Source organism: Ipomoea nil, unplaced genomic scaffold (assembly GCF_001879475.1).
Source record: "Ipomoea nil cultivar Tokyo-kokei standard unplaced genomic scaffold, Asagao_1.1 scaffold0188, whole genome shotgun sequence".
NCBI classification, from domain to species: domain Eukaryota; kingdom Viridiplantae; phylum Streptophyta; class Magnoliopsida; order Solanales; family Convolvulaceae; genus Ipomoea; species Ipomoea nil.
The window spans coordinates 1,744,373-1,761,947 of NW_017616616.1; the positions used below are offsets into that span (position 1 = coordinate 1,744,373).

The 17,575-nt window shown below is 35.8% G+C and overlaps 2 protein-coding genes across 6 annotated transcripts; one reads left to right on the forward strand and one right to left on the reverse strand.

Annotated features, from left to right (window-relative positions):
- Positions 1–2,209: 2,209 nt before the first annotated feature.
- Positions 2,210–5,534, reverse strand: LOC109181602 (box C/D snoRNA protein 1). The gene is made up of 5 exons (XM_019331456.1): positions 5,257–5,534; positions 4,751–4,952; positions 4,556–4,624; positions 4,295–4,427; positions 2,210–3,299 (listed from the first exon to the last, which is right to left on the reverse strand). Exons 1-5 carry the CDS (start codon positions 5,492–5,494, stop codon positions 2,679–2,681), a joined length of 1,263 nt encoding a protein of 420 aa, XP_019187001.1. The 5' UTR covers positions 5,495–5,534; the 3' UTR covers positions 2,210–2,678.
- A 4,879-nt stretch (positions 5,535–10,413) lies between these two features.
- Positions 10,414–16,563, forward strand: LOC109181612 (probable serine/threonine-protein kinase DDB_G0280111). 5 transcript variants are annotated; one of them, XM_019331497.1, is made up of 9 exons: positions 10,414–10,762; positions 12,152–12,642; positions 13,227–13,392; positions 13,469–13,519; positions 13,636–13,818; positions 13,952–14,051; positions 14,665–14,738; positions 14,772–15,362; positions 15,921–16,563. In XM_019331497.1, the coding sequence occupies exons 2-9, from the start codon at positions 12,179–12,181 to the stop codon at positions 16,278–16,280; spliced, it is 1,989 nt and encodes a 662-aa protein (XP_019187042.1). In that variant the 5' UTR covers positions 10,414–10,762; positions 12,152–12,178; the 3' UTR covers positions 16,281–16,563. The 5 variants fall into 5 exon arrangements, with proteins under 5 accessions (XP_019187042.1, XP_019187027.1, XP_019187012.1 ...); XM_019331482.1 differs by having other exon boundaries at positions 10,415–10,762; positions 14,665–15,362; positions 15,921–16,299; positions 16,341–16,563; XM_019331467.1 differs by having other exon boundaries at positions 10,416–10,762; positions 14,665–15,362.
- Positions 16,564–17,575: the final 1,012 nt, after the last annotated feature.

Sequence of the window (17,575 nt, forward strand, 5' to 3'; positions counted from 1 at the left end):
TAGCAACTCTACCACTTTTTAGTTTTGACCTATACATTTATTTTGGATATATAGCATATGCCATATGGTATCTCCACCACTATCAAACTAATATGTATTAAGTCTAGGTTATGTTTACAAAATTAGACTATTACTCATGTAAGGCTTGCTCCATAACTTTTTAACATGATACATATATAAGAGTTGATCATTTGACCTTACAATTACAATAACAACAATATGATATATTTACCAGCTGCTCTAAGTTGTTGATCGAGTTCAAATAAACAAAATTGAACCCAAAATGTTTTCATTTGAAACAGGACAAGCCTTAACAGAACTGATGGACACATTTCAGACGTTCTGAACTTAACACGCTCGATCAATAACTAGAGTTGAAAGGTGAAAAGTTGAAGGTAAGGTAGTTAAAAGCATGGACATTGGACCCAAAGCAAGCAATACCATGACTTTAGGAAGCAAAGCAAAGAAAACCCCATGTTTGTTACATGTGGATATTGTCTTCAACCCATGTGCATTTATGTTAGTCCTCAGTCCCTACTACCCTACCCCAGTTTTCTTTGTGCAGCAATCAGCATTCCAACTTATTGTTTGGCTCTACTCAATCCTGGGCAGGGGCTGGGGGGTGGGATTGGGTCCTTTCAATCCACTTTATACAACCCCTTTTTTCTCTTGAATAATAAGGTGTAGCTATTGGCCAGAGTTAGTTGTCACATGAAATCATAATGCATGTGCTCTATTATTCTTTTGATGATGAAATTCTTTGATTAGAAGTCATTTCAGTGCATCCCAATGTGACAAAATTAAAGAGTTTGTTCAGTTGATAAGGATTTTTTACCTTCACCCATGATCAATGTTTAGACTCATTATGATATCCCCTCATAATTTTGCCAATTATAAATCAATACTTGTGCTGGCTTGAAATTTTGCATAAGGTACAATCACATATGTTCTTGACGTTGTGTTAAATAGTAACAGTACCTAGTATACATTCGATTTAGACATCAGCCTTTTGCATAAGGTATAAGAGCATCTCCAATAGGGTTTTTTTTTAATGATTTTTAAAACAGTAAAAAATTAAGGTTGATTTTTATTAAATGTGGAGAGTGACTTTTGGTTGGATTTTTCTCCTCCGGTGAATGATTTTTTGTAGGACCAACCATGAGAGAGAAAAGGGAAAACAAAGGCAGATGGTTGCGCGTGGAGCGCATGAATCGCGCCTACTGGTTGCCATTGACACCTGGTATAGACACTAGTACTGATTGGCCATTGGGGACAATCTATATCAAGTTGGTCAGATAATTGGCATAACCACAAAGACACTCAATATAGACACCAGTTGGCATAACCACAAAGACACCCGATATAGACACCAGTTTTTCTCAGCTATGACAACCTAGGTCCTTTGTTGGTTAAGGTCAGAATGTAGACTTCACCCCATGTACACTTTCGAGTAGTGACGACAGACTTTTCCGTAGATCAAATTACTAATCATATATTGTAGAGTTTCTATATAATTTTATCTAAAGCATAAATGAAGTTGTAAGATATGTTTTAGAGTAAATACCCAAAATGGTCCCTCGACTATAGCTAAATTCTCAAATTGGTTCTTGACTCTCAATTTTAACTAATTAAGTCCTTAACTTTGCAATTTTAACACGATTTGGTCCTCCGTCTATTTGACTGTTTGTTGACTGTGATTTTTGAGGATATATATGTAATTTCATGGTCCATCGTCGATTTTTTAAGGTTTCGGTTGCATTTTCAGACCGCACTGTTACATTTGGATCCGCCACCGAAAGCAATCTGCCAAATCCTGTCGCATTTCTTCTTCCTCCCTTTGGATTCAATGTAGTTGAGTTCGTACCAGAGTGAAAAAGACAACGTGTTTCCGGAGTTCGTACCAGAGTGAAGAAGACAACGTGTTTCCGAACCGGTGCAGCGTCATCCTGGAGGCTTCCATGTGCTCTGATGAGAACTGCAGGTTATTCTGGAGATCGTCGATGACGGCGCGGGCGCGGACGTTAATGCAGAAGTGTTCGAATGACCAAATCGTGTTAAAATTGCAAAGTTAAGGACTTAATTGGTTAAAATTAAAAGTCGAAGACCAATTTGTGAATTTAGCTATAGTTGAGGGACCATTTTGTGTATTTACTCTATGTTTTATTCAAAAATGTTACTTGTATCAAAGTTTGCACAATTTTGGGCATACCTCAAAAACAAAAATTTATAATATTTAAGCAATAATTTTATGCACACAAGAAGTTGTATAATATAATCCCTTGTGGATCTATTGTTTAAGGAAAATCATAGATTCACAAGGCTGTAGTTCCAAGTTGTGTAAATAAGACAAAGAAACATTGGGAGGTCTCACACTCTCACCCCAAATGATATCAAAATTAGGACAGTTGGAGTAACCATAGACATTAAGGACAGTTGGAGTAACCAGCCTCACTACCATATATAAACAGCTTATGTTCAGGGAAGCCTCCACTCTATGCACCTCTCCCAACTATACTCTCCCATGGATCAATTATAACGGGCGCTGTGTGGGCCCTGCATGACTCCCGCAAACTGAGAAACACTCAACAGCAAGCAGAAGCCTCGATGATCAGATTTGTAAACCTCGGAAGCAGCTAATAGACTTTGTAACGTTGCAGTAATGCTTTTGATGGAAGGCATCAAGAAGCGATCTCTCCTTCCTCTAATTCTTCTTCTGCTGGCAAAGTGTCACCGAAATCTGCCCAATTTCCTTCACTGAGAAATTTTTCATCAGCCAATGAACCCCCGAAATCAAGATTGCCTTCGGGATTAGCTTCTGCAAAAAGTTCAGCAGCATATGAATCGATTAACTTCGGGTCGAACTCGAAAGCCATGTTGTCAAGAAAAGCCAAATCCATGTCCCTCGACTCCTCTGCATTAGAACACATATCTAAAACTGGTGTGGCTCCTTGGTCTCCTCTTATGCCATCTACCGGCTCGCTGAGGTGTTGTTCTTCGGTTCCCTTTTCCTCGAGTTCTATATTGGTGTGGTGTATGAGGTCTGAGACGCGAGGATCTGAGGAGTCGCCATCTTCTATCTCCTCCTCTTTAAATGTCACTCCTTTGTGACTTGGGCTATAATTATTAACAAATTCCTTAGGCTTTACTTGACGAGGAATAGACTCTTTCATAACTTCAAACTCAACGTTGTGTGATGGAAGAAAGACGTGAACAACAGGGTATTCTAAAATAACTAAATTGGAAAGTTGTTGGCGTAATGGGGCGTTTATATCCAGCTGACGATAAGGAGCTTTCTGGCCCTGCATTTAAAAAAAAAAAAAAAAAATCAATTTCCAAGGCAATAGGGGCTTACAACTACAAAACAATAATAGTAAAAAAGGCAATTTAGGAAATACTAGGAATCTAGGATGGCAACCAGTAGGGGAGTATACTCCCCGTCCCCGTCACCGTCACCATCCCCAAAACCCTGCACCACTCCCTGACACTGCCGGGGCAAAGAAATCCTTCCCCATCCCCGTTCCAACATGGAATTTTGAGTGACGGGAAATCCCCATCCTTGGTTAACCCCTATTCAAACTAGTAAAATTATCAATAATATTCAACTCGCCACTTCGCTCATAACCGAGGGACAACTCGGAGGGACTGAGTCGAAACTTGGTTATAACTCAGGGACTAAAGATGCAATTTTCCCTTAAAAATTTTTATCTTAAAATATTTAAATCATTATTGAATCCTCAATGAGGACCGAAATACCAAATACAAAATGAAAATAGTCTTCATGCAAAATTACAAAATGTCAACATATCCAAATACAATACAAACAATCATTATTCTTCAACTTTATATATATAAGAAAATCAGGGATGGGGCAGGGAGGGGTATTCCTGTCCCTGTTGGGGTGAGAACAAGGGATCCCATTGGGGTCGGGTGACATTGTCATCCCCAGAGTACAAATCTTTGTATGGTAAGTATTAATCAGATGTAACACGTGCTTAGAACTTAACAAAGGAAGGCAGACAGTTGAGTACACTTGGAAAACTAAAGGGCATCGGAACATGGATAATTAAACAAAGCAATGCTCATTAAACTACTGTAAGCGGAAAGCTAGTTTTTGCTTCAAAATGGGTCAAATAATAAAGTTTCATTTTTTAATGGAGTTACAAGTCATGGCAATCATAAGGAAAATCCAGTTAAGTGTGAGAAAGCAACATAAAACATAAATACAATAAGGATGTGGGCATATTCGACCGCAAGTAGAATAGAACCATCCAAAGAATGTCTAGAAGACAAAAACCTTGTGAAATTTCCGGATGAAAAGTTTAAGAGAATCCATGGGGACTTCGCAAAATTGCTTCAGTGGATGCTTCCAGGGGCCAGGTTCTAGATGTTTCTCAATCAAAGTGCACAGCTTTGTGTTTTCATGTACACTGCAGCAGAAGTAATTATACAATCAATACAGTTATATCCATGGCCATATAAACACAATCCATCAAAAATACAACTCAACGGTTCTCAATATTAACAATCATCAAAAAGAGATGTTAAGGAATCTTACCCATGATCCATTAATACAACATCAGTCGAATGGAATTTCCACTCAATAGTCCATGATATATACTTCTTTCTGGGAAGTAAATGACAGCTATTGTAAGTATATATACAAAATAAAATTATAAAAAAAAAAAAAAAAAATTCTACTACCTACCTATTACTCTAGCTAACTAATGAAACTATCCACAATTCAAACTACCTGTTGTTGTAAAAAGTTTGGTTTTTCTCCCTCTTTGACATCCCACCAGAGAGAAAGAGAAGCTTTGTCCTCCGGCTATTGGCCGCACTTCTAAGACTTTTGAGAGGGAAAGGAAGCCTGAACTGAGGATACCCACAAAGCTTGTATCTCATTCTTCTAGCAGAATCTGCAACCCTCTTTACATCCTCTAGCATGTTGTAATCTGCAGGCAAACCAAGACTTCCCATTTTAGTAGTCAGAATAAAGTAAACCATAACTTCCCTGGAACCAATCACCTATGAAGTTATTTGTGCCAAAAGCACTAAAGTGATAATAAATTCACTGAATAAACAAGAAAATGCGAAAAAGAAAATCTTGGGAATTGGGAGAGAACCTTAATGGGCAAAGCTTTGAATAAACAAGATAACCAAGCGGCTAACAGTATAAAGACTACAACTTCTTGTAGATTAAAAGAAAAACGTAAAGCGAATCCTCGAAGTATCAAAGTGGGGGCATTGAAATTTGACCTGATAATAGGAGGTTATCGTCGAACTGGGAAATGGGAACGACGTCGTTGAAGGGCTTCTTCCCGGTGCAACCGGACCTCTCTTTGTGAGCTTTGACGCAAGGAAGACTGCAAGTCCGGCGAAAGCATCCCGGGCACTTGTATTTCCATGGCTGCAATTTGCACTCTTCGCACTGAGCTGCTTCTCCTGCTTGGTCCTCCATTCCCCCTCTAAGCGGGTTTAGGGTTTTACCGTTCATATATCAGGAAGCATCGTTGCGGGCCGGGTCTTGTTTACTGAATGATGAAAAGGAGCGAACAGGGTAGAGGCAATTCTGAGAAGAAGTAGAGTGGCAACGGTGCAGATAAACTGAGCCAACCCGGTGGATACCCGTTTTGGAATCTGTTGGGCTTAGAAATTGTAGCCCAATTTTATGATCTAATTAGGCTCAATTCAAATTAATGGGATAGTTATGCTCAGCATCCATATGCACCATGCATGGTGCATACGGATGCCAAAACGACGTCGTTTTATTAAAAAACGCGCGTCTTCCCTTTAAAAGAAATTCAAGTTCGATTTTCAACAACAACATTTTATTGTTCATTCATTCTGGAATTTTAGTTCATAGATTATGGAATTATAGTTCATTGATTACGGAATTATAGTTCATCGATTCTGAAATTTTAGTTTATAGATTATGGAATTTTAGTTCATTCATTCTGGAATTTTTAGTTCATAGATTAGATTATGGAATTATAGTTCATCGGTTATGGAATTATAGTTCATCGATTATGGAATTTTAGTTCATATGTTGTTGCTGGGAATCGAACCTGAGATGTTGAAGCCCATAGAATTCTTGTTTCTATCCATTACATCCAACCACAAGGGTCAAACAAGCTACTCCCTACTCGAAAAGGGTGACCAAGTGGATAGAGTATAATTCTCGTATCAGAATGTTACAAATTTAAATGTTCAATTCTTGCTAACATCATCTCGGTCAAGCCCATCGCACATAACCTTTTAACATAGTTGCAGTAAGCAATCGGGGCTAGTCGATCGGGTGGTAAAGTTGCGCCTAGACGGCTAACTAGAAAAAAACAAAAAACAAAAAACAGCGTAAGCATGTTGGTTTATGTCACACACACACATATACATACATACATAATACATACATACATACATACATACATATATATATATATATATATATATATATATATATATATATATATATAATAATTAGCAAGGTTGACTCGCCCGAGTTCTCCGTCAACTCGACCAAGTTAGACGCCTAGGGGCTAAGGCGGCCGCCTAAGCCGATTTTTGCAATAGTGCCTTTTAGTGTAATTTTCATCTTTTATGTGGTTTGTCGACTATTAAACATGAGCGAAATTTACTTAGTACACACTCTTGAATAGTGGTTTAAACTTTTCCTTGTCAATTTAAAAGCTCCTGGTATAAAATTCTTATTATGTAAAATTAAATGTATTGTACTTGATTCAATGAGCAATTCGTATTAGTATTAATAGTATACACCATTCTTGCATGCGTTTTACTAGATTCAATGAGCAATTCGTATTAGTATTAATAGTATACACCATTCTTGCATGCGTTTTACTTATTGATTTAGTATGTAGTATTTGAGATAATAATAGTATACAACATAACTAAATATGTCATGTTTAGTCATATTTGACACTATTAACATTAGTAATGCCTAACAGCCAGAGCCGATTTTGAGCATGTCTAACATGAGCGACCGCACAGGCTCCCCCCCCCAAATTTTTGGGGGCCCCATATTTTAAAAATAAAACTATAGGTATATATAGTAATAATAGTATTTATTTTATATAAAGAAAATTGAGCCCAATTGCTTTAAAAACCTAAAAACCGTATCTATATATATAAGGACAATTAGGTCATACTATAAGGACATTACCAAAACTGCAATTCGGCAATTAAATTTCCTAATCCAAATTCTCAAATCTCAATTAGGCAATAGCATGTTCAGAGTATAAGGAATTAAAGACATTTTCAATTTCGCAATTTGGCAATTCGAAACCCTATAAACTATGTACCAGTACCCTAATAAATTGGGCAATTCGCAATTGGCAATTCAGTAGATCGCAGAGCGCATCTCAACGGTTTCTTCAATTATTCTTGATCACACAATTTTTCAAGTTCTAACTCCCCTAACAGGTAATTAAAATTACATATTTTTCACAATTTTTGTTTATTGTCTTATTGACATGGCTTAATAATTCTGAATTCAGAATAATATATTTAAGATTTTGTTTATTGATTATTTATTTATTTATTTATAGAGTTTCTAAATAATTTTTTTTTCTATATGATTTTATAATTATGTCTTTTGGGTTTGATAAGCGTAAAAAGAAAAGAAAAATTGGGCAACTAACTCAATCTCAAAAGGGAGTTATTGAAAAATTCATTACAAAACAAACTCAAATAGATGAGCAAAAAGATGATGCCAATGAAAAATTATTAGATGTTAATCTTCATATAGAAGATCAAGATGATTCTGAGATTGAGAAAAATTTGAATGATAGTGTGCACAATGATGATAGGAATCACAGTGACAATGAAAATAATATGAATGATGATAGTTGTTTAGATGATGTTTGTCGCAAAGATAAACAAAGTGATTCGCTTTTATTTGACATATATGATCCAAGAAATTGGGATGCCCTTAATTCTAAATTAATAAATATTCTTGCGAAAGATAGTCCTAAAAGAGATTTATCAATAAATAAAGGTCTTAAAGATAAATTTTCTAGAAGATTTTTGTCAGCATTTTATACAAGATATTTGCGTCTAAATGTGCACGACGCATGTCGCTTTTTAAATAAAATTTTAGATGTATCTTTTATGCAATGTTTATATGTTAATACAACTTTTTGAACAGCATAACTATTATTTATATATAGAAATTACTTATGAAAAATGGCCCAAATTATGATATTGCAACGGCCCTGCTAACCGCCAATAAAATTTGTATGGTTTAAAAATAGTTTAACTATTAATTAGTTACAACTCAATATAGTTATAGACATTAAAAGTTTTATTTTACTAAGTATTATAATTTAATATAAATTTGTCAATGCAATTTTCAATAAATGTAATAATATTATAAAATCCATATGATGCATCGGAAAATATTTGTATTAATCTAACTTTTTTCCCAATTTTTTTTTTTTTTTTTTTTTTGGATAACATAATTTTGCAATAACTCAAGTTTTAGTTGCACAAAGGTATAAAATGAGTATTACTCCGTATATTATTATACATATTAGTAATTGTCTCATGCACGGATAATATTTATAGACTATTTAAGTATATTGAATATTAACATTTATTCAATGTTATAATAAATTATTTATTAACATTCACTGTATGATTAATTGTGAAATTATTTATTTGTTATTCTCCTTTTTAAAAATAATTATTATATTTAATTATTAAGTTTGCATCACCTGTTATTTTTTATTTTTAAAATTTTTAAATTACAAAGTATGCCAACTTATAGATCTAACATATTGCAATTAAACACTAACAAATAAAGACAACAACTAAGATGGAATACTCTATCTCATGAAATTATATTAAGAAAGAATCACTAATAAAAAAAATAAATGAAATATATTAATATTAATTATTATTAATCATAATATATTAATATTATTATTAACCCTAATAATATTACTATTATTAGTAGTATTAATATTATTAATACTTTTTATTAGTCCACTAATCCACTACTTAATTAATGTATACACATTAATTAATGTTATGAGTCATGTATGCAAATTGTATATAATGATTCTATATACCAAATAATAATATTACTATTAGTAGTAGTATTAATATTATTAATATATTTTTAGTAGTTCACTAATCCACTACTTAATTAATATATACAAATTAATTAAAGTTATGAGTTATGTATGCAAATTATATGTAATGATTCTATATACCAAATTTAAGGTAATTTAATTTTGTTAAGTATTGTAATGTTATGTTGACTGATTTCAAATTTCAAATTAATTTTTTTTATTTTTTTGTCTACAATGAGTGGGCAAATGACACTTTTGTTTTAATATATATATATATATATATATATATATATATAGATATAGATTACACTATATTAAAGTTGTGCCATATAACATGGTGCATGTAATTTATGATTGTACAATAATACAAATTAGCATGTGTCATTTTCTTTTATTTTTTTCCGATAACAATACAGAAGAAACCAAAGAAACAAAACCTAACTACAAACTTTAGGTTGGGCAACCCCTGTTGCATTCTCAACAAGCAAGGATCCAACCCCTTTAAACTTTAAACTTTAAAGGGGTGTGGGTCATTAAAGAATTTGCAAATCTAGAGCACTCATGTGATGCAAAAGAAAATTAATAAGTGTAAATAAAAGATATTATTTATTTGGTCAAAAATATTCATTTTGTTATATTTTGTAAAATTATTGTTGTCATGCACATGCATTCACCATATCTTTTGTATCGTATTCAATGATAAAAATAATAATATATAACCATTATATATTGGAGTGCTATAAGTTATTTCATGGAATATAAATATCAAATTTATAAAAATAGTTTACATTATTATTATTATTATTATACAGCAATATAAATATTTAAAATAAAAATAAATATAATAATTGAATATGGAGCACTAATATTGAGTATAGATTTTTGCACATCGCACATAAAAAATATTAGTAAAGATAATAAGTACGAAATATTTTTTTATTTGATTAATCCAAATTTTGCCACACTAATCCTAAGTTCACATGACCTTTTCGCCATAGAGTTACTACATAAATAAATCGTGAACCACTAGTCAATAAATTTAATTATTGTCAACATCTCTTATCGAGCATGTCTTGTTAGAGTCATTCTAGTACAATTTTCATTTTTTTTGTATAATTTATAGTCTATTATACATGAGCATAGTATATATATTCAATACACAGGAATTGGTATAATTATTACTCTCTCAAATAAGAAAATATTTATTTTAGTATAATCTCTAATGGGAATTATATAATCTCATCTAAATTCTTGGCAATTGGTATTCCTAAAAACCACGATGCAAGAAAATACAATCACAAGATACAAAATCAGCGCATAAAGATTTTGCATTTCTCGAAATTTGATATTTTATTCCTGTAATTGTTGGTGGTGGCACTGTGGCCAAAAGTGTCTAAGAGGTTAACATCCAAACGCCATAGCTATCATCATCTTCTTTAATACCTTCCGTCTCGCCATTGTCTCTCCTCTGCGAGTCCAAACCCCAAGGCCTGTACGATTCACATTGCTGCCATCTTTACGACTTTACCCGATCTGACGCCTGCTTTTTCAGATCTCCCACCCACTGTCTGCGAATCAGTGAAGCTGCTTCAATGGCATCTCTGTGACTTCCCTAGTCCGTTTCCGCCACTTTATTGATTCAATCCAATTTGGGTTGGGGCTGTTTTACTGACAAGGTACTGTCTTTATTATCGTTTTATCTGTTTTCCATTTTGGGATTTGAGTGAAATTGTGGTTTGATGTTGGGTTGGTTATGGACTGAACGGGAGAAGAGGAAATGGAGAAGGGTTTAGGTGGATTGGGTGCAAGATCTTGAGATTGGTTGATTTGATCTCTTTGATATTTATTGAGATCGATCTGCTTGATTCATCTAAATCTTTGATCCAGTTGTTTTTGTCTGTGTTTGTGGCTTTGTGCTGCTGGGTTTTATGCATCTGTAATTTATTTATGTTAAATGATATGTTGCTTGCTTGCTCTTTAGCTGGATGGCTTAGTTATATGCTTAACAATTTAGGCCCATGGATTCAATGGTTTAGTATTGTAGCTTATGTACATGGATCTGCAACTGTAAGCACATTGAATCTCAAATGAAATTTCAGATTATATGCATTTGGAGGGTTTTGCAAAAGAATCAGATTTCAATTTCATAAGGGATTTAATATATTTTTACTATTTTCTTGTGGATTTTCATTTTTTTTAGAGTGCCAACTGTCTGTGCTTGTACTTAATAGGAGAATGCAGAGTTTATGTTGAAAGAAAAATCTGCATTTAGATATGTTTGCAAAAGTTCTCCTCACTTCATTTATTAGTTACTTTTATGGTTTCAAAGTGCTTTAGTTTCAGCAATGCATCATTAAATATACAACATAAGAACAAATATAGAAGATGCTTAGGCTGGGTGTGGTGTGCAATTACTTGTCTATTGAGTATGGGTTTATGCCTTGGTTGCAACATCCATAGATGGATGAGGAAAATACTTACCACTGATGGAAAGGAAAAAAGGAATTTTGGAGGTCTAAAATTAGTTGAAAGATGGATGTTGTATTTCCTCCACGATATGTTTTTTTTTTTTTTTTTTTTTTTTCTTTTGGCTTTATGGATGCCTAAGTTTGGCTAAGGCTGAAATCCCGGACATTTGGTGTTTGGTGGTGGTCAAGAATATGTTTTGTTGATTGGTTAAAGTGAAACTAAATTCGGAAGCAAGTGAAAAACACTGGTTCAAAAGGAACGTTCAATTCCCTTTTCCAGCTCATCATTGACTGTCTCAATTCCTTCTTGCACAATTTGATCCGCAACCTTACATATTGCAGTTAACCAATTAAAGCACTTCATACTGCATCTTGGATTGTGTAGAAAGCTATTACAGTTTTTGTTTTTCTTTGTCAAAGGGACAAATAATTCACGTGCTCGACAAACACAAGAAAAAGAAAAAATGGATACTCTTAACTCAATTGTATAGTATATTTCCAGTATTTGGTTTTGGTATGATTAGACATGGCATTCATCATGGTTCTTCGATTTTTCAAAAAGTCTTGCTGATTCTTCTATACGCCCCTTGTTTTCAGTGTATTGTCTATTCAGAACTACAAATCATGTGGAGGTTCAAGCCTTTCACGGCTAAGGAACAGACTGGGCTTGAAGGCCGCACCATTGATATTGGCAATCTCAAAGTTCAAGTTCGCAACATAATAGCAGAAGGCGGATTCTCTTGTGTTTATCTGGGCCGAGATGTAATCCATGGCTCAAAACAATATGCGTTGAAGCACATCATATGTAATGATGAAGAATCTATGGACCTAGTGTTGAAAGAGATCAACGTCATGAAATCACTTAAGGGGCATCCTAATATTGTTACACTTTGTGCCCATTCTATCTTCGATATGGGACGCACTAAGGAAGCTCTAATTTGCATGGAATACTGTGAGAAATCTCTGGTTAGTGTACTGGAGGGCAGAGGATCCGGTTATTTTGAAGAAAAACAGATCCTGACAATTTTTAGAGATATATGTAATGCAGTCTTTGCTATGCATTGCCAGTCTCCCCCTATAGCCCACAGGTAATATTTACCTTTATGTGCTCAACTGCACTCGTAACATTCATGCTTCAGATATTTTAACATATTTTCTCATTTTTGGTTTCTTTTAAAATAATTCAAGGGGCAACTCCGCTTATTTTCATTTACTATTTACGCCATGTAGTTCCCCATTCTAGCATTATGCTTATGCCGTCCTTTTATCTTTGGTGCAGTGCAAACTCTTGAAGTCTTGAAACCCTTTTTTCCCTTTGTTTCTACCCCTTTTTTGCCTAGAATTTTGGGTGTATAGTGTACCATTTGAAATTGTAGAAAATGTGGTTAGCTATAGATTTCAATTTTTGTTGTTTTCTACAATATCTTTTCTTTTTCTTTGCCAAAGGCCTTGTGGTCGAGCGGCATAGCTGTGGCCTCTCAAATGAGATGTCTCAGACTCTCAGGTTCGAACCCCAGTGTGGGGGCATTGACTCTTTGTGCTTCAGTAGGTTGAGAAAGTAGTCAATAGTATTCAAAAAAAAAAAAACTTTTCTTTTTGTGAATGTTGATGCAAGTAATGGCAATCAATTTTCATTTTCCGAAACTAAAAACTTCATTTTTCTAATCTCTAGGGACTTGAAAGCGGAGAATCTTTTGCTAGGTCCTGATGGGCTATGGAAGTTGTGTGATTTTGGTAGTACATCTACCAATCACAAGCGGTTTGAGAAGCCCGAAGAAATGGGAATTGAGGAAGACAATATTCGGAAACACACTACGCCTGCTTACAGAGCCCCCGAGGTTGACGGCTTGTTGGTTGGTTACTGTTATCTCTGATCTTATCATTTATGGCTTATATCTTCTTTTCTTATCTCAGATGTGGGATCTGTACCGAAGGGAACTGATAAACGAGAAGGTGGACATATGGGTAAGTTAAAAATATGACAAACCGACAATTGTGTAAACCTCGATGAAAAATTTAGAACTTTGTACTCTATATTACTACACAATCCAGATAATGCTGCGTCGAATCTTACTTTGCAGGCCCTTGGTTGTCTACTGTTTCGCATATCCTACTTCAAGTCTGCATTTGATGGCGAATCGAAGCTACAAATCTTGAACGGGAATTACCGGATTCCAGAATCACCAAAATACAGCTCGTCCATCGTAGACCTTATTCGGGACATGCTACAATCTTCACCAGATGCCAGACCAGATATCACGCAGGCAAGCGCTTTGCTTGATTGGACATTCATCTCCATGAATTTAGGTTAGTTGTAGATAAGCGCTGCCCATAAGAGTAAGAAGGGCTGACTATACTCTAATGCTTTCTCATGCCCTCCCGTCTCGTTTGTGGCAGGTATGGTTCCGTGTTAACAACCTGTTACCTGACGGGCTACAGAAATCATTGCCCGATAGATCTCCTGAAATGATGCTACAGAGTACGGATTTGCATGAAGGTGAGGACTGAGACCGCTTTGTTATATCCGATCATTGTTTTGACGTATTTGAGTATTGCAATATTGAAACCAGCTTGGTTGGCGTGAGTGGCCGTACACTCTTGTCCCTTAAGAGAGGTCGGGAGTTCGAACCCCCTCTCGTATGGAGTAACCAATCTGGCCAGCACTTTGCCCCTGTGCGAACGGGGATTAGTTTGAGTATGGTACGGGCTTAAAGGTGCCTCCTACAGTTAGGGCCTGTTCAGGACACCTCGTGGTCTGACAAAAAAAAAAAGCCTGTACCAGGAAACCAGCTTGGTTGGCGTGAGTGGCCGTACACTCTTGTCCCTTAAGAGAGGTCGGGAGTTCGAACCCCCTCTCGTATGGAATAACCAATCTGGCCAGCACTTTGCCCCTGTGCGAACGGGGATTAGTCTGAGTATGGTACGGGCTTAAAGGTGCCTCCTACAGATAAGGCCTGTTCAGGACACCTCGTGGTTGACAAAAAAAAAAAAGCATTGCAATATTGTGGTGAGATTATTTAAGCGATATATATATATACAGAGCTAGACCGATAAGTATAAATTCTAGCTCTAGTTATAAGAGCTCAGACTTCCAAGGTGATATATTTCAGGTATTCCAAGAACTGCGAGCAAGTCTAACCCAGTACCTCGAAGAACTGCACCGCCTCCCCCGGCTGCCACAGATGTAAATCGTAATCCATCACCGTCTCATAATCCCGGGATGGCTGGGGCGGGGGCTGGTGGCCCTCTAGGTGCGTTTTGGAACACTCAGCATGCAAAGGATGCTGCCCCAGACGACAAAACTAGACCGAAATATGATGAAGAATTGACTAGCTATGGGTCACCAAGAAACGATAGAACTAGCCCTTCTAAAGCAGCAGTCAACAGAGCGAGGGATGCGTCTTCGAAGGATTTTGAAATAAATTTTTTCCCTAATAGTTCTGGCCAAAACGATGAAAGTCCCCATACATCTAAAAAGCCGGAGGGCGTGCCAGTTCAGGGTGACAAATTCAACGCCTTTATTGCGGAATTCAGTAGCACTAAACAAAGTTCTGGGAGTAAGAATACTGGGAAAGAGGATCTATTAGAGGCTGAGGTTGAAAAGCTGAAGGAACAGCTAACACATACCAACATGGAGAAAGCTGAAATTACGTCGAAATTTGAAAAACTATCTGCCATATGTAGGTCACAGCGGCAGGAGATACAAGAACTCAAGCAAGCCCTCGCTGCTAAAACTCCATCACCAAATCGAGATACCTTGAGAAACCAATCATCTCCTAAAAGTCAAACATTCAGTACCCCCCCACAGGTACTCTCTCGCTCTCTACTTTTTTTTTTTTTTTTTGCTTGTAGTTCAGAATGCTTTAGGTTTCTGCTAGACTTAATACCCAATTTAGTCATCGACTAAATCGAGAAAAACCACTAAAGTCAAGAACTAAATTGGGTAAAACCACTATAGTCGATGACTGAATTGGGTATTAATAGAGGCTAAATTGTTAACCAGCTTGGTTGGTTTGAGTGGCCGTGCACTCTTGTCCCTTAAAAGAGGTCGGGAGTTCGAACCCCCTCTCGTATGGAAAAACCAATCTGGCCAGTACTTTTCCCTTAATTGGGCCGACCCGGTGCGGACAAGGATTAGTCTGAGTATGGTACGGGCTTAAAGGTGCCTCTTACAGTTAGGGTCTGCTGACCATAAAAAATAGAGGCTAAATTGCCTAGCTATCCAAGCATAGACTCAATTAGGCAAAACCGTCGAAGTCCAGGATCCAATTAACCAAAAAAGACGGTTTAGGACTAAATCGAGAAAAACCACTAGTCTATAGGACTAAATTGGATATTAACTCGGTTTCTGCTACTTCTGTTGCAGCAGAGGGAAACCATTGAAGGAACTGTCTGGGAACTGCAACAAGGCCTGTTGAACCAGAGCTCCTCAAGCCCAGATCCCTCGGCATGGCAGGCCTTTGCTGACGATGGTCCTAAACCGCTCACAACTCCTCCTCCCAGCAACACTCCACGGTCTATGAGAACAAGGAATAACCAGCCACCGAATACGCAGGATTCTACTGCCAGCGCTTGGGGATTCGGGACCGATAGTTTTACAGCAGTTCCTTCTGCTACCTCTCAGATGAACGCTTCTTTCAGTGATCGAAACAATTCCCAGCGTTTTGGCGACAAGCGCGTGGACAACAAATCGGCATCCCAACCTGCTGGATGGGCAGGCTTCTAGGCAAGTGCCCTTTGCCAAGATGGAGTTTGGGAAACAGTTTGAGGTCACCTGCTTCCTAATAGAACATGATTTTTGTCTTATGAAAGAGAACATGGCTGTGATAACAATAAAAGTATAGTAAAGGAAAAGAAAAAGAATTGAATGGTGGTGGTGGTCTGAGGTTGTGGTGTTGAATGTGTTGTGTAGAGATTTGGTTATATAATTCTACTCTGTTTATTACATTTCTACAATACTCTATGCTATTTTACATATTTCTAATTTCTCAGTATTTACAGGACAGTTACTATAACTCTTCAGTTGCATCATAAAACAAAACAAAACAATCAATGGCCATATTGCACAGCAGTTGGACATTTTTTCTTCTTTCTATCAAAAGTTGAATCCCTAACCCCAAAGGCCCCCCCCCACCCCTACCCGACGAGCATTTGGGAGGATGTAAATCCATGTGACTCAATGGCTCAGCAGACAGGGCTAAATGTTGATTTGAACAAGGGATCTGCCCACTTTGGGCATAATCTCTACACTGTCACCACCGAAGTTTAAACCTTGGTGTCTTTTCTCAAATACTGTCTATTGGACCTTGGTGTCTTTTCTAAAATACTGTCTATTGAACCATTAAGCTAAGTCTGTGTGTACGAGTTGGACATTTTTTTTAAATACTACAACAGTAAAATAAATATGTTTCGATGAGACAAATCATGTGAGTATGTAAACTACACAAAATTACAAAGTGCATCTATAATATACGTGAAAGTATAATTTAAGAACTGATGCACTTTTTTTTTTTTTTTTTTAAATTCACTTTGTAGTTTTGCATAGTACACCGATGTACTCACATAAATTATAATAATATATAATTTTTTTATATTTATTATAAGTATATATATAAAAACATCATTATATATAAAATTTTGATCATTGAAAATCTCCAAACTTAAGGGAGTCTTGTTCCTGTATGCTCGGTGCTCACAATCAATTAGGTCAGATGTTAATTGGACATTTGGACCATTCAAGTCAATGCCATATTAATTGGATTATTAGATTAACTTTTTACCAGCTGGTTATTTGTGTTAATTATTGAGTGATAATTATTAATTAATGATGATTTTTAGTAAAACCTTATATTGGGTATATTGATAAATATTGAATTTATTAAGTGATAATGTTGGATTTAAATATTTGATAAACATTGATATTATCAAACAATTTAAATTTAAATATAGATAATATCAAACACTTATTCAAGTGAATTTATAGTATTATTATTCATACTGCTAAATTTTGTGTTTACACAA

Coding starts and splice junctions, on each gene's coding strand:
- LOC109181602 (XM_019331456.1), bottom strand. CDS start 5,494: ATGAACGGTAAAACCCTAAACCCGCTTAGAGGGGGAATGGAGGACCAA. Junction 4,625..4,750: donor CAAACTTTTTACAACAACAG/GTAGTTTGAATT, acceptor TTTACTTCCCAG/AAAGAAGTATATATCATGGA. Junction 3,300..4,294: donor TCATCCGGAAATTTCACAAG/GTTTTTGTCTTC, acceptor TTTTAAATGCAG/GGCCAGAAAGCTCCTTATCG.
- LOC109181612 (XM_019331482.1), top strand. CDS start 12,179: ATGTGGAGGTTCAAGCCTTTCACGGCTAAGGAACAGACTGGGCTTGAA. Junction 13,819..13,951: donor CCAGACCAGATATCACGCAG/GCAAGCGCTTTG, acceptor CGTTTGTGGCAG/GTATGGTTCCGTGTTAACAA. Junction 14,052..14,664: donor GAGTACGGATTTGCATGAAG/GTGAGGACTGAG, acceptor GATATATTTCAG/GTATTCCAAGAACTGCGAGC.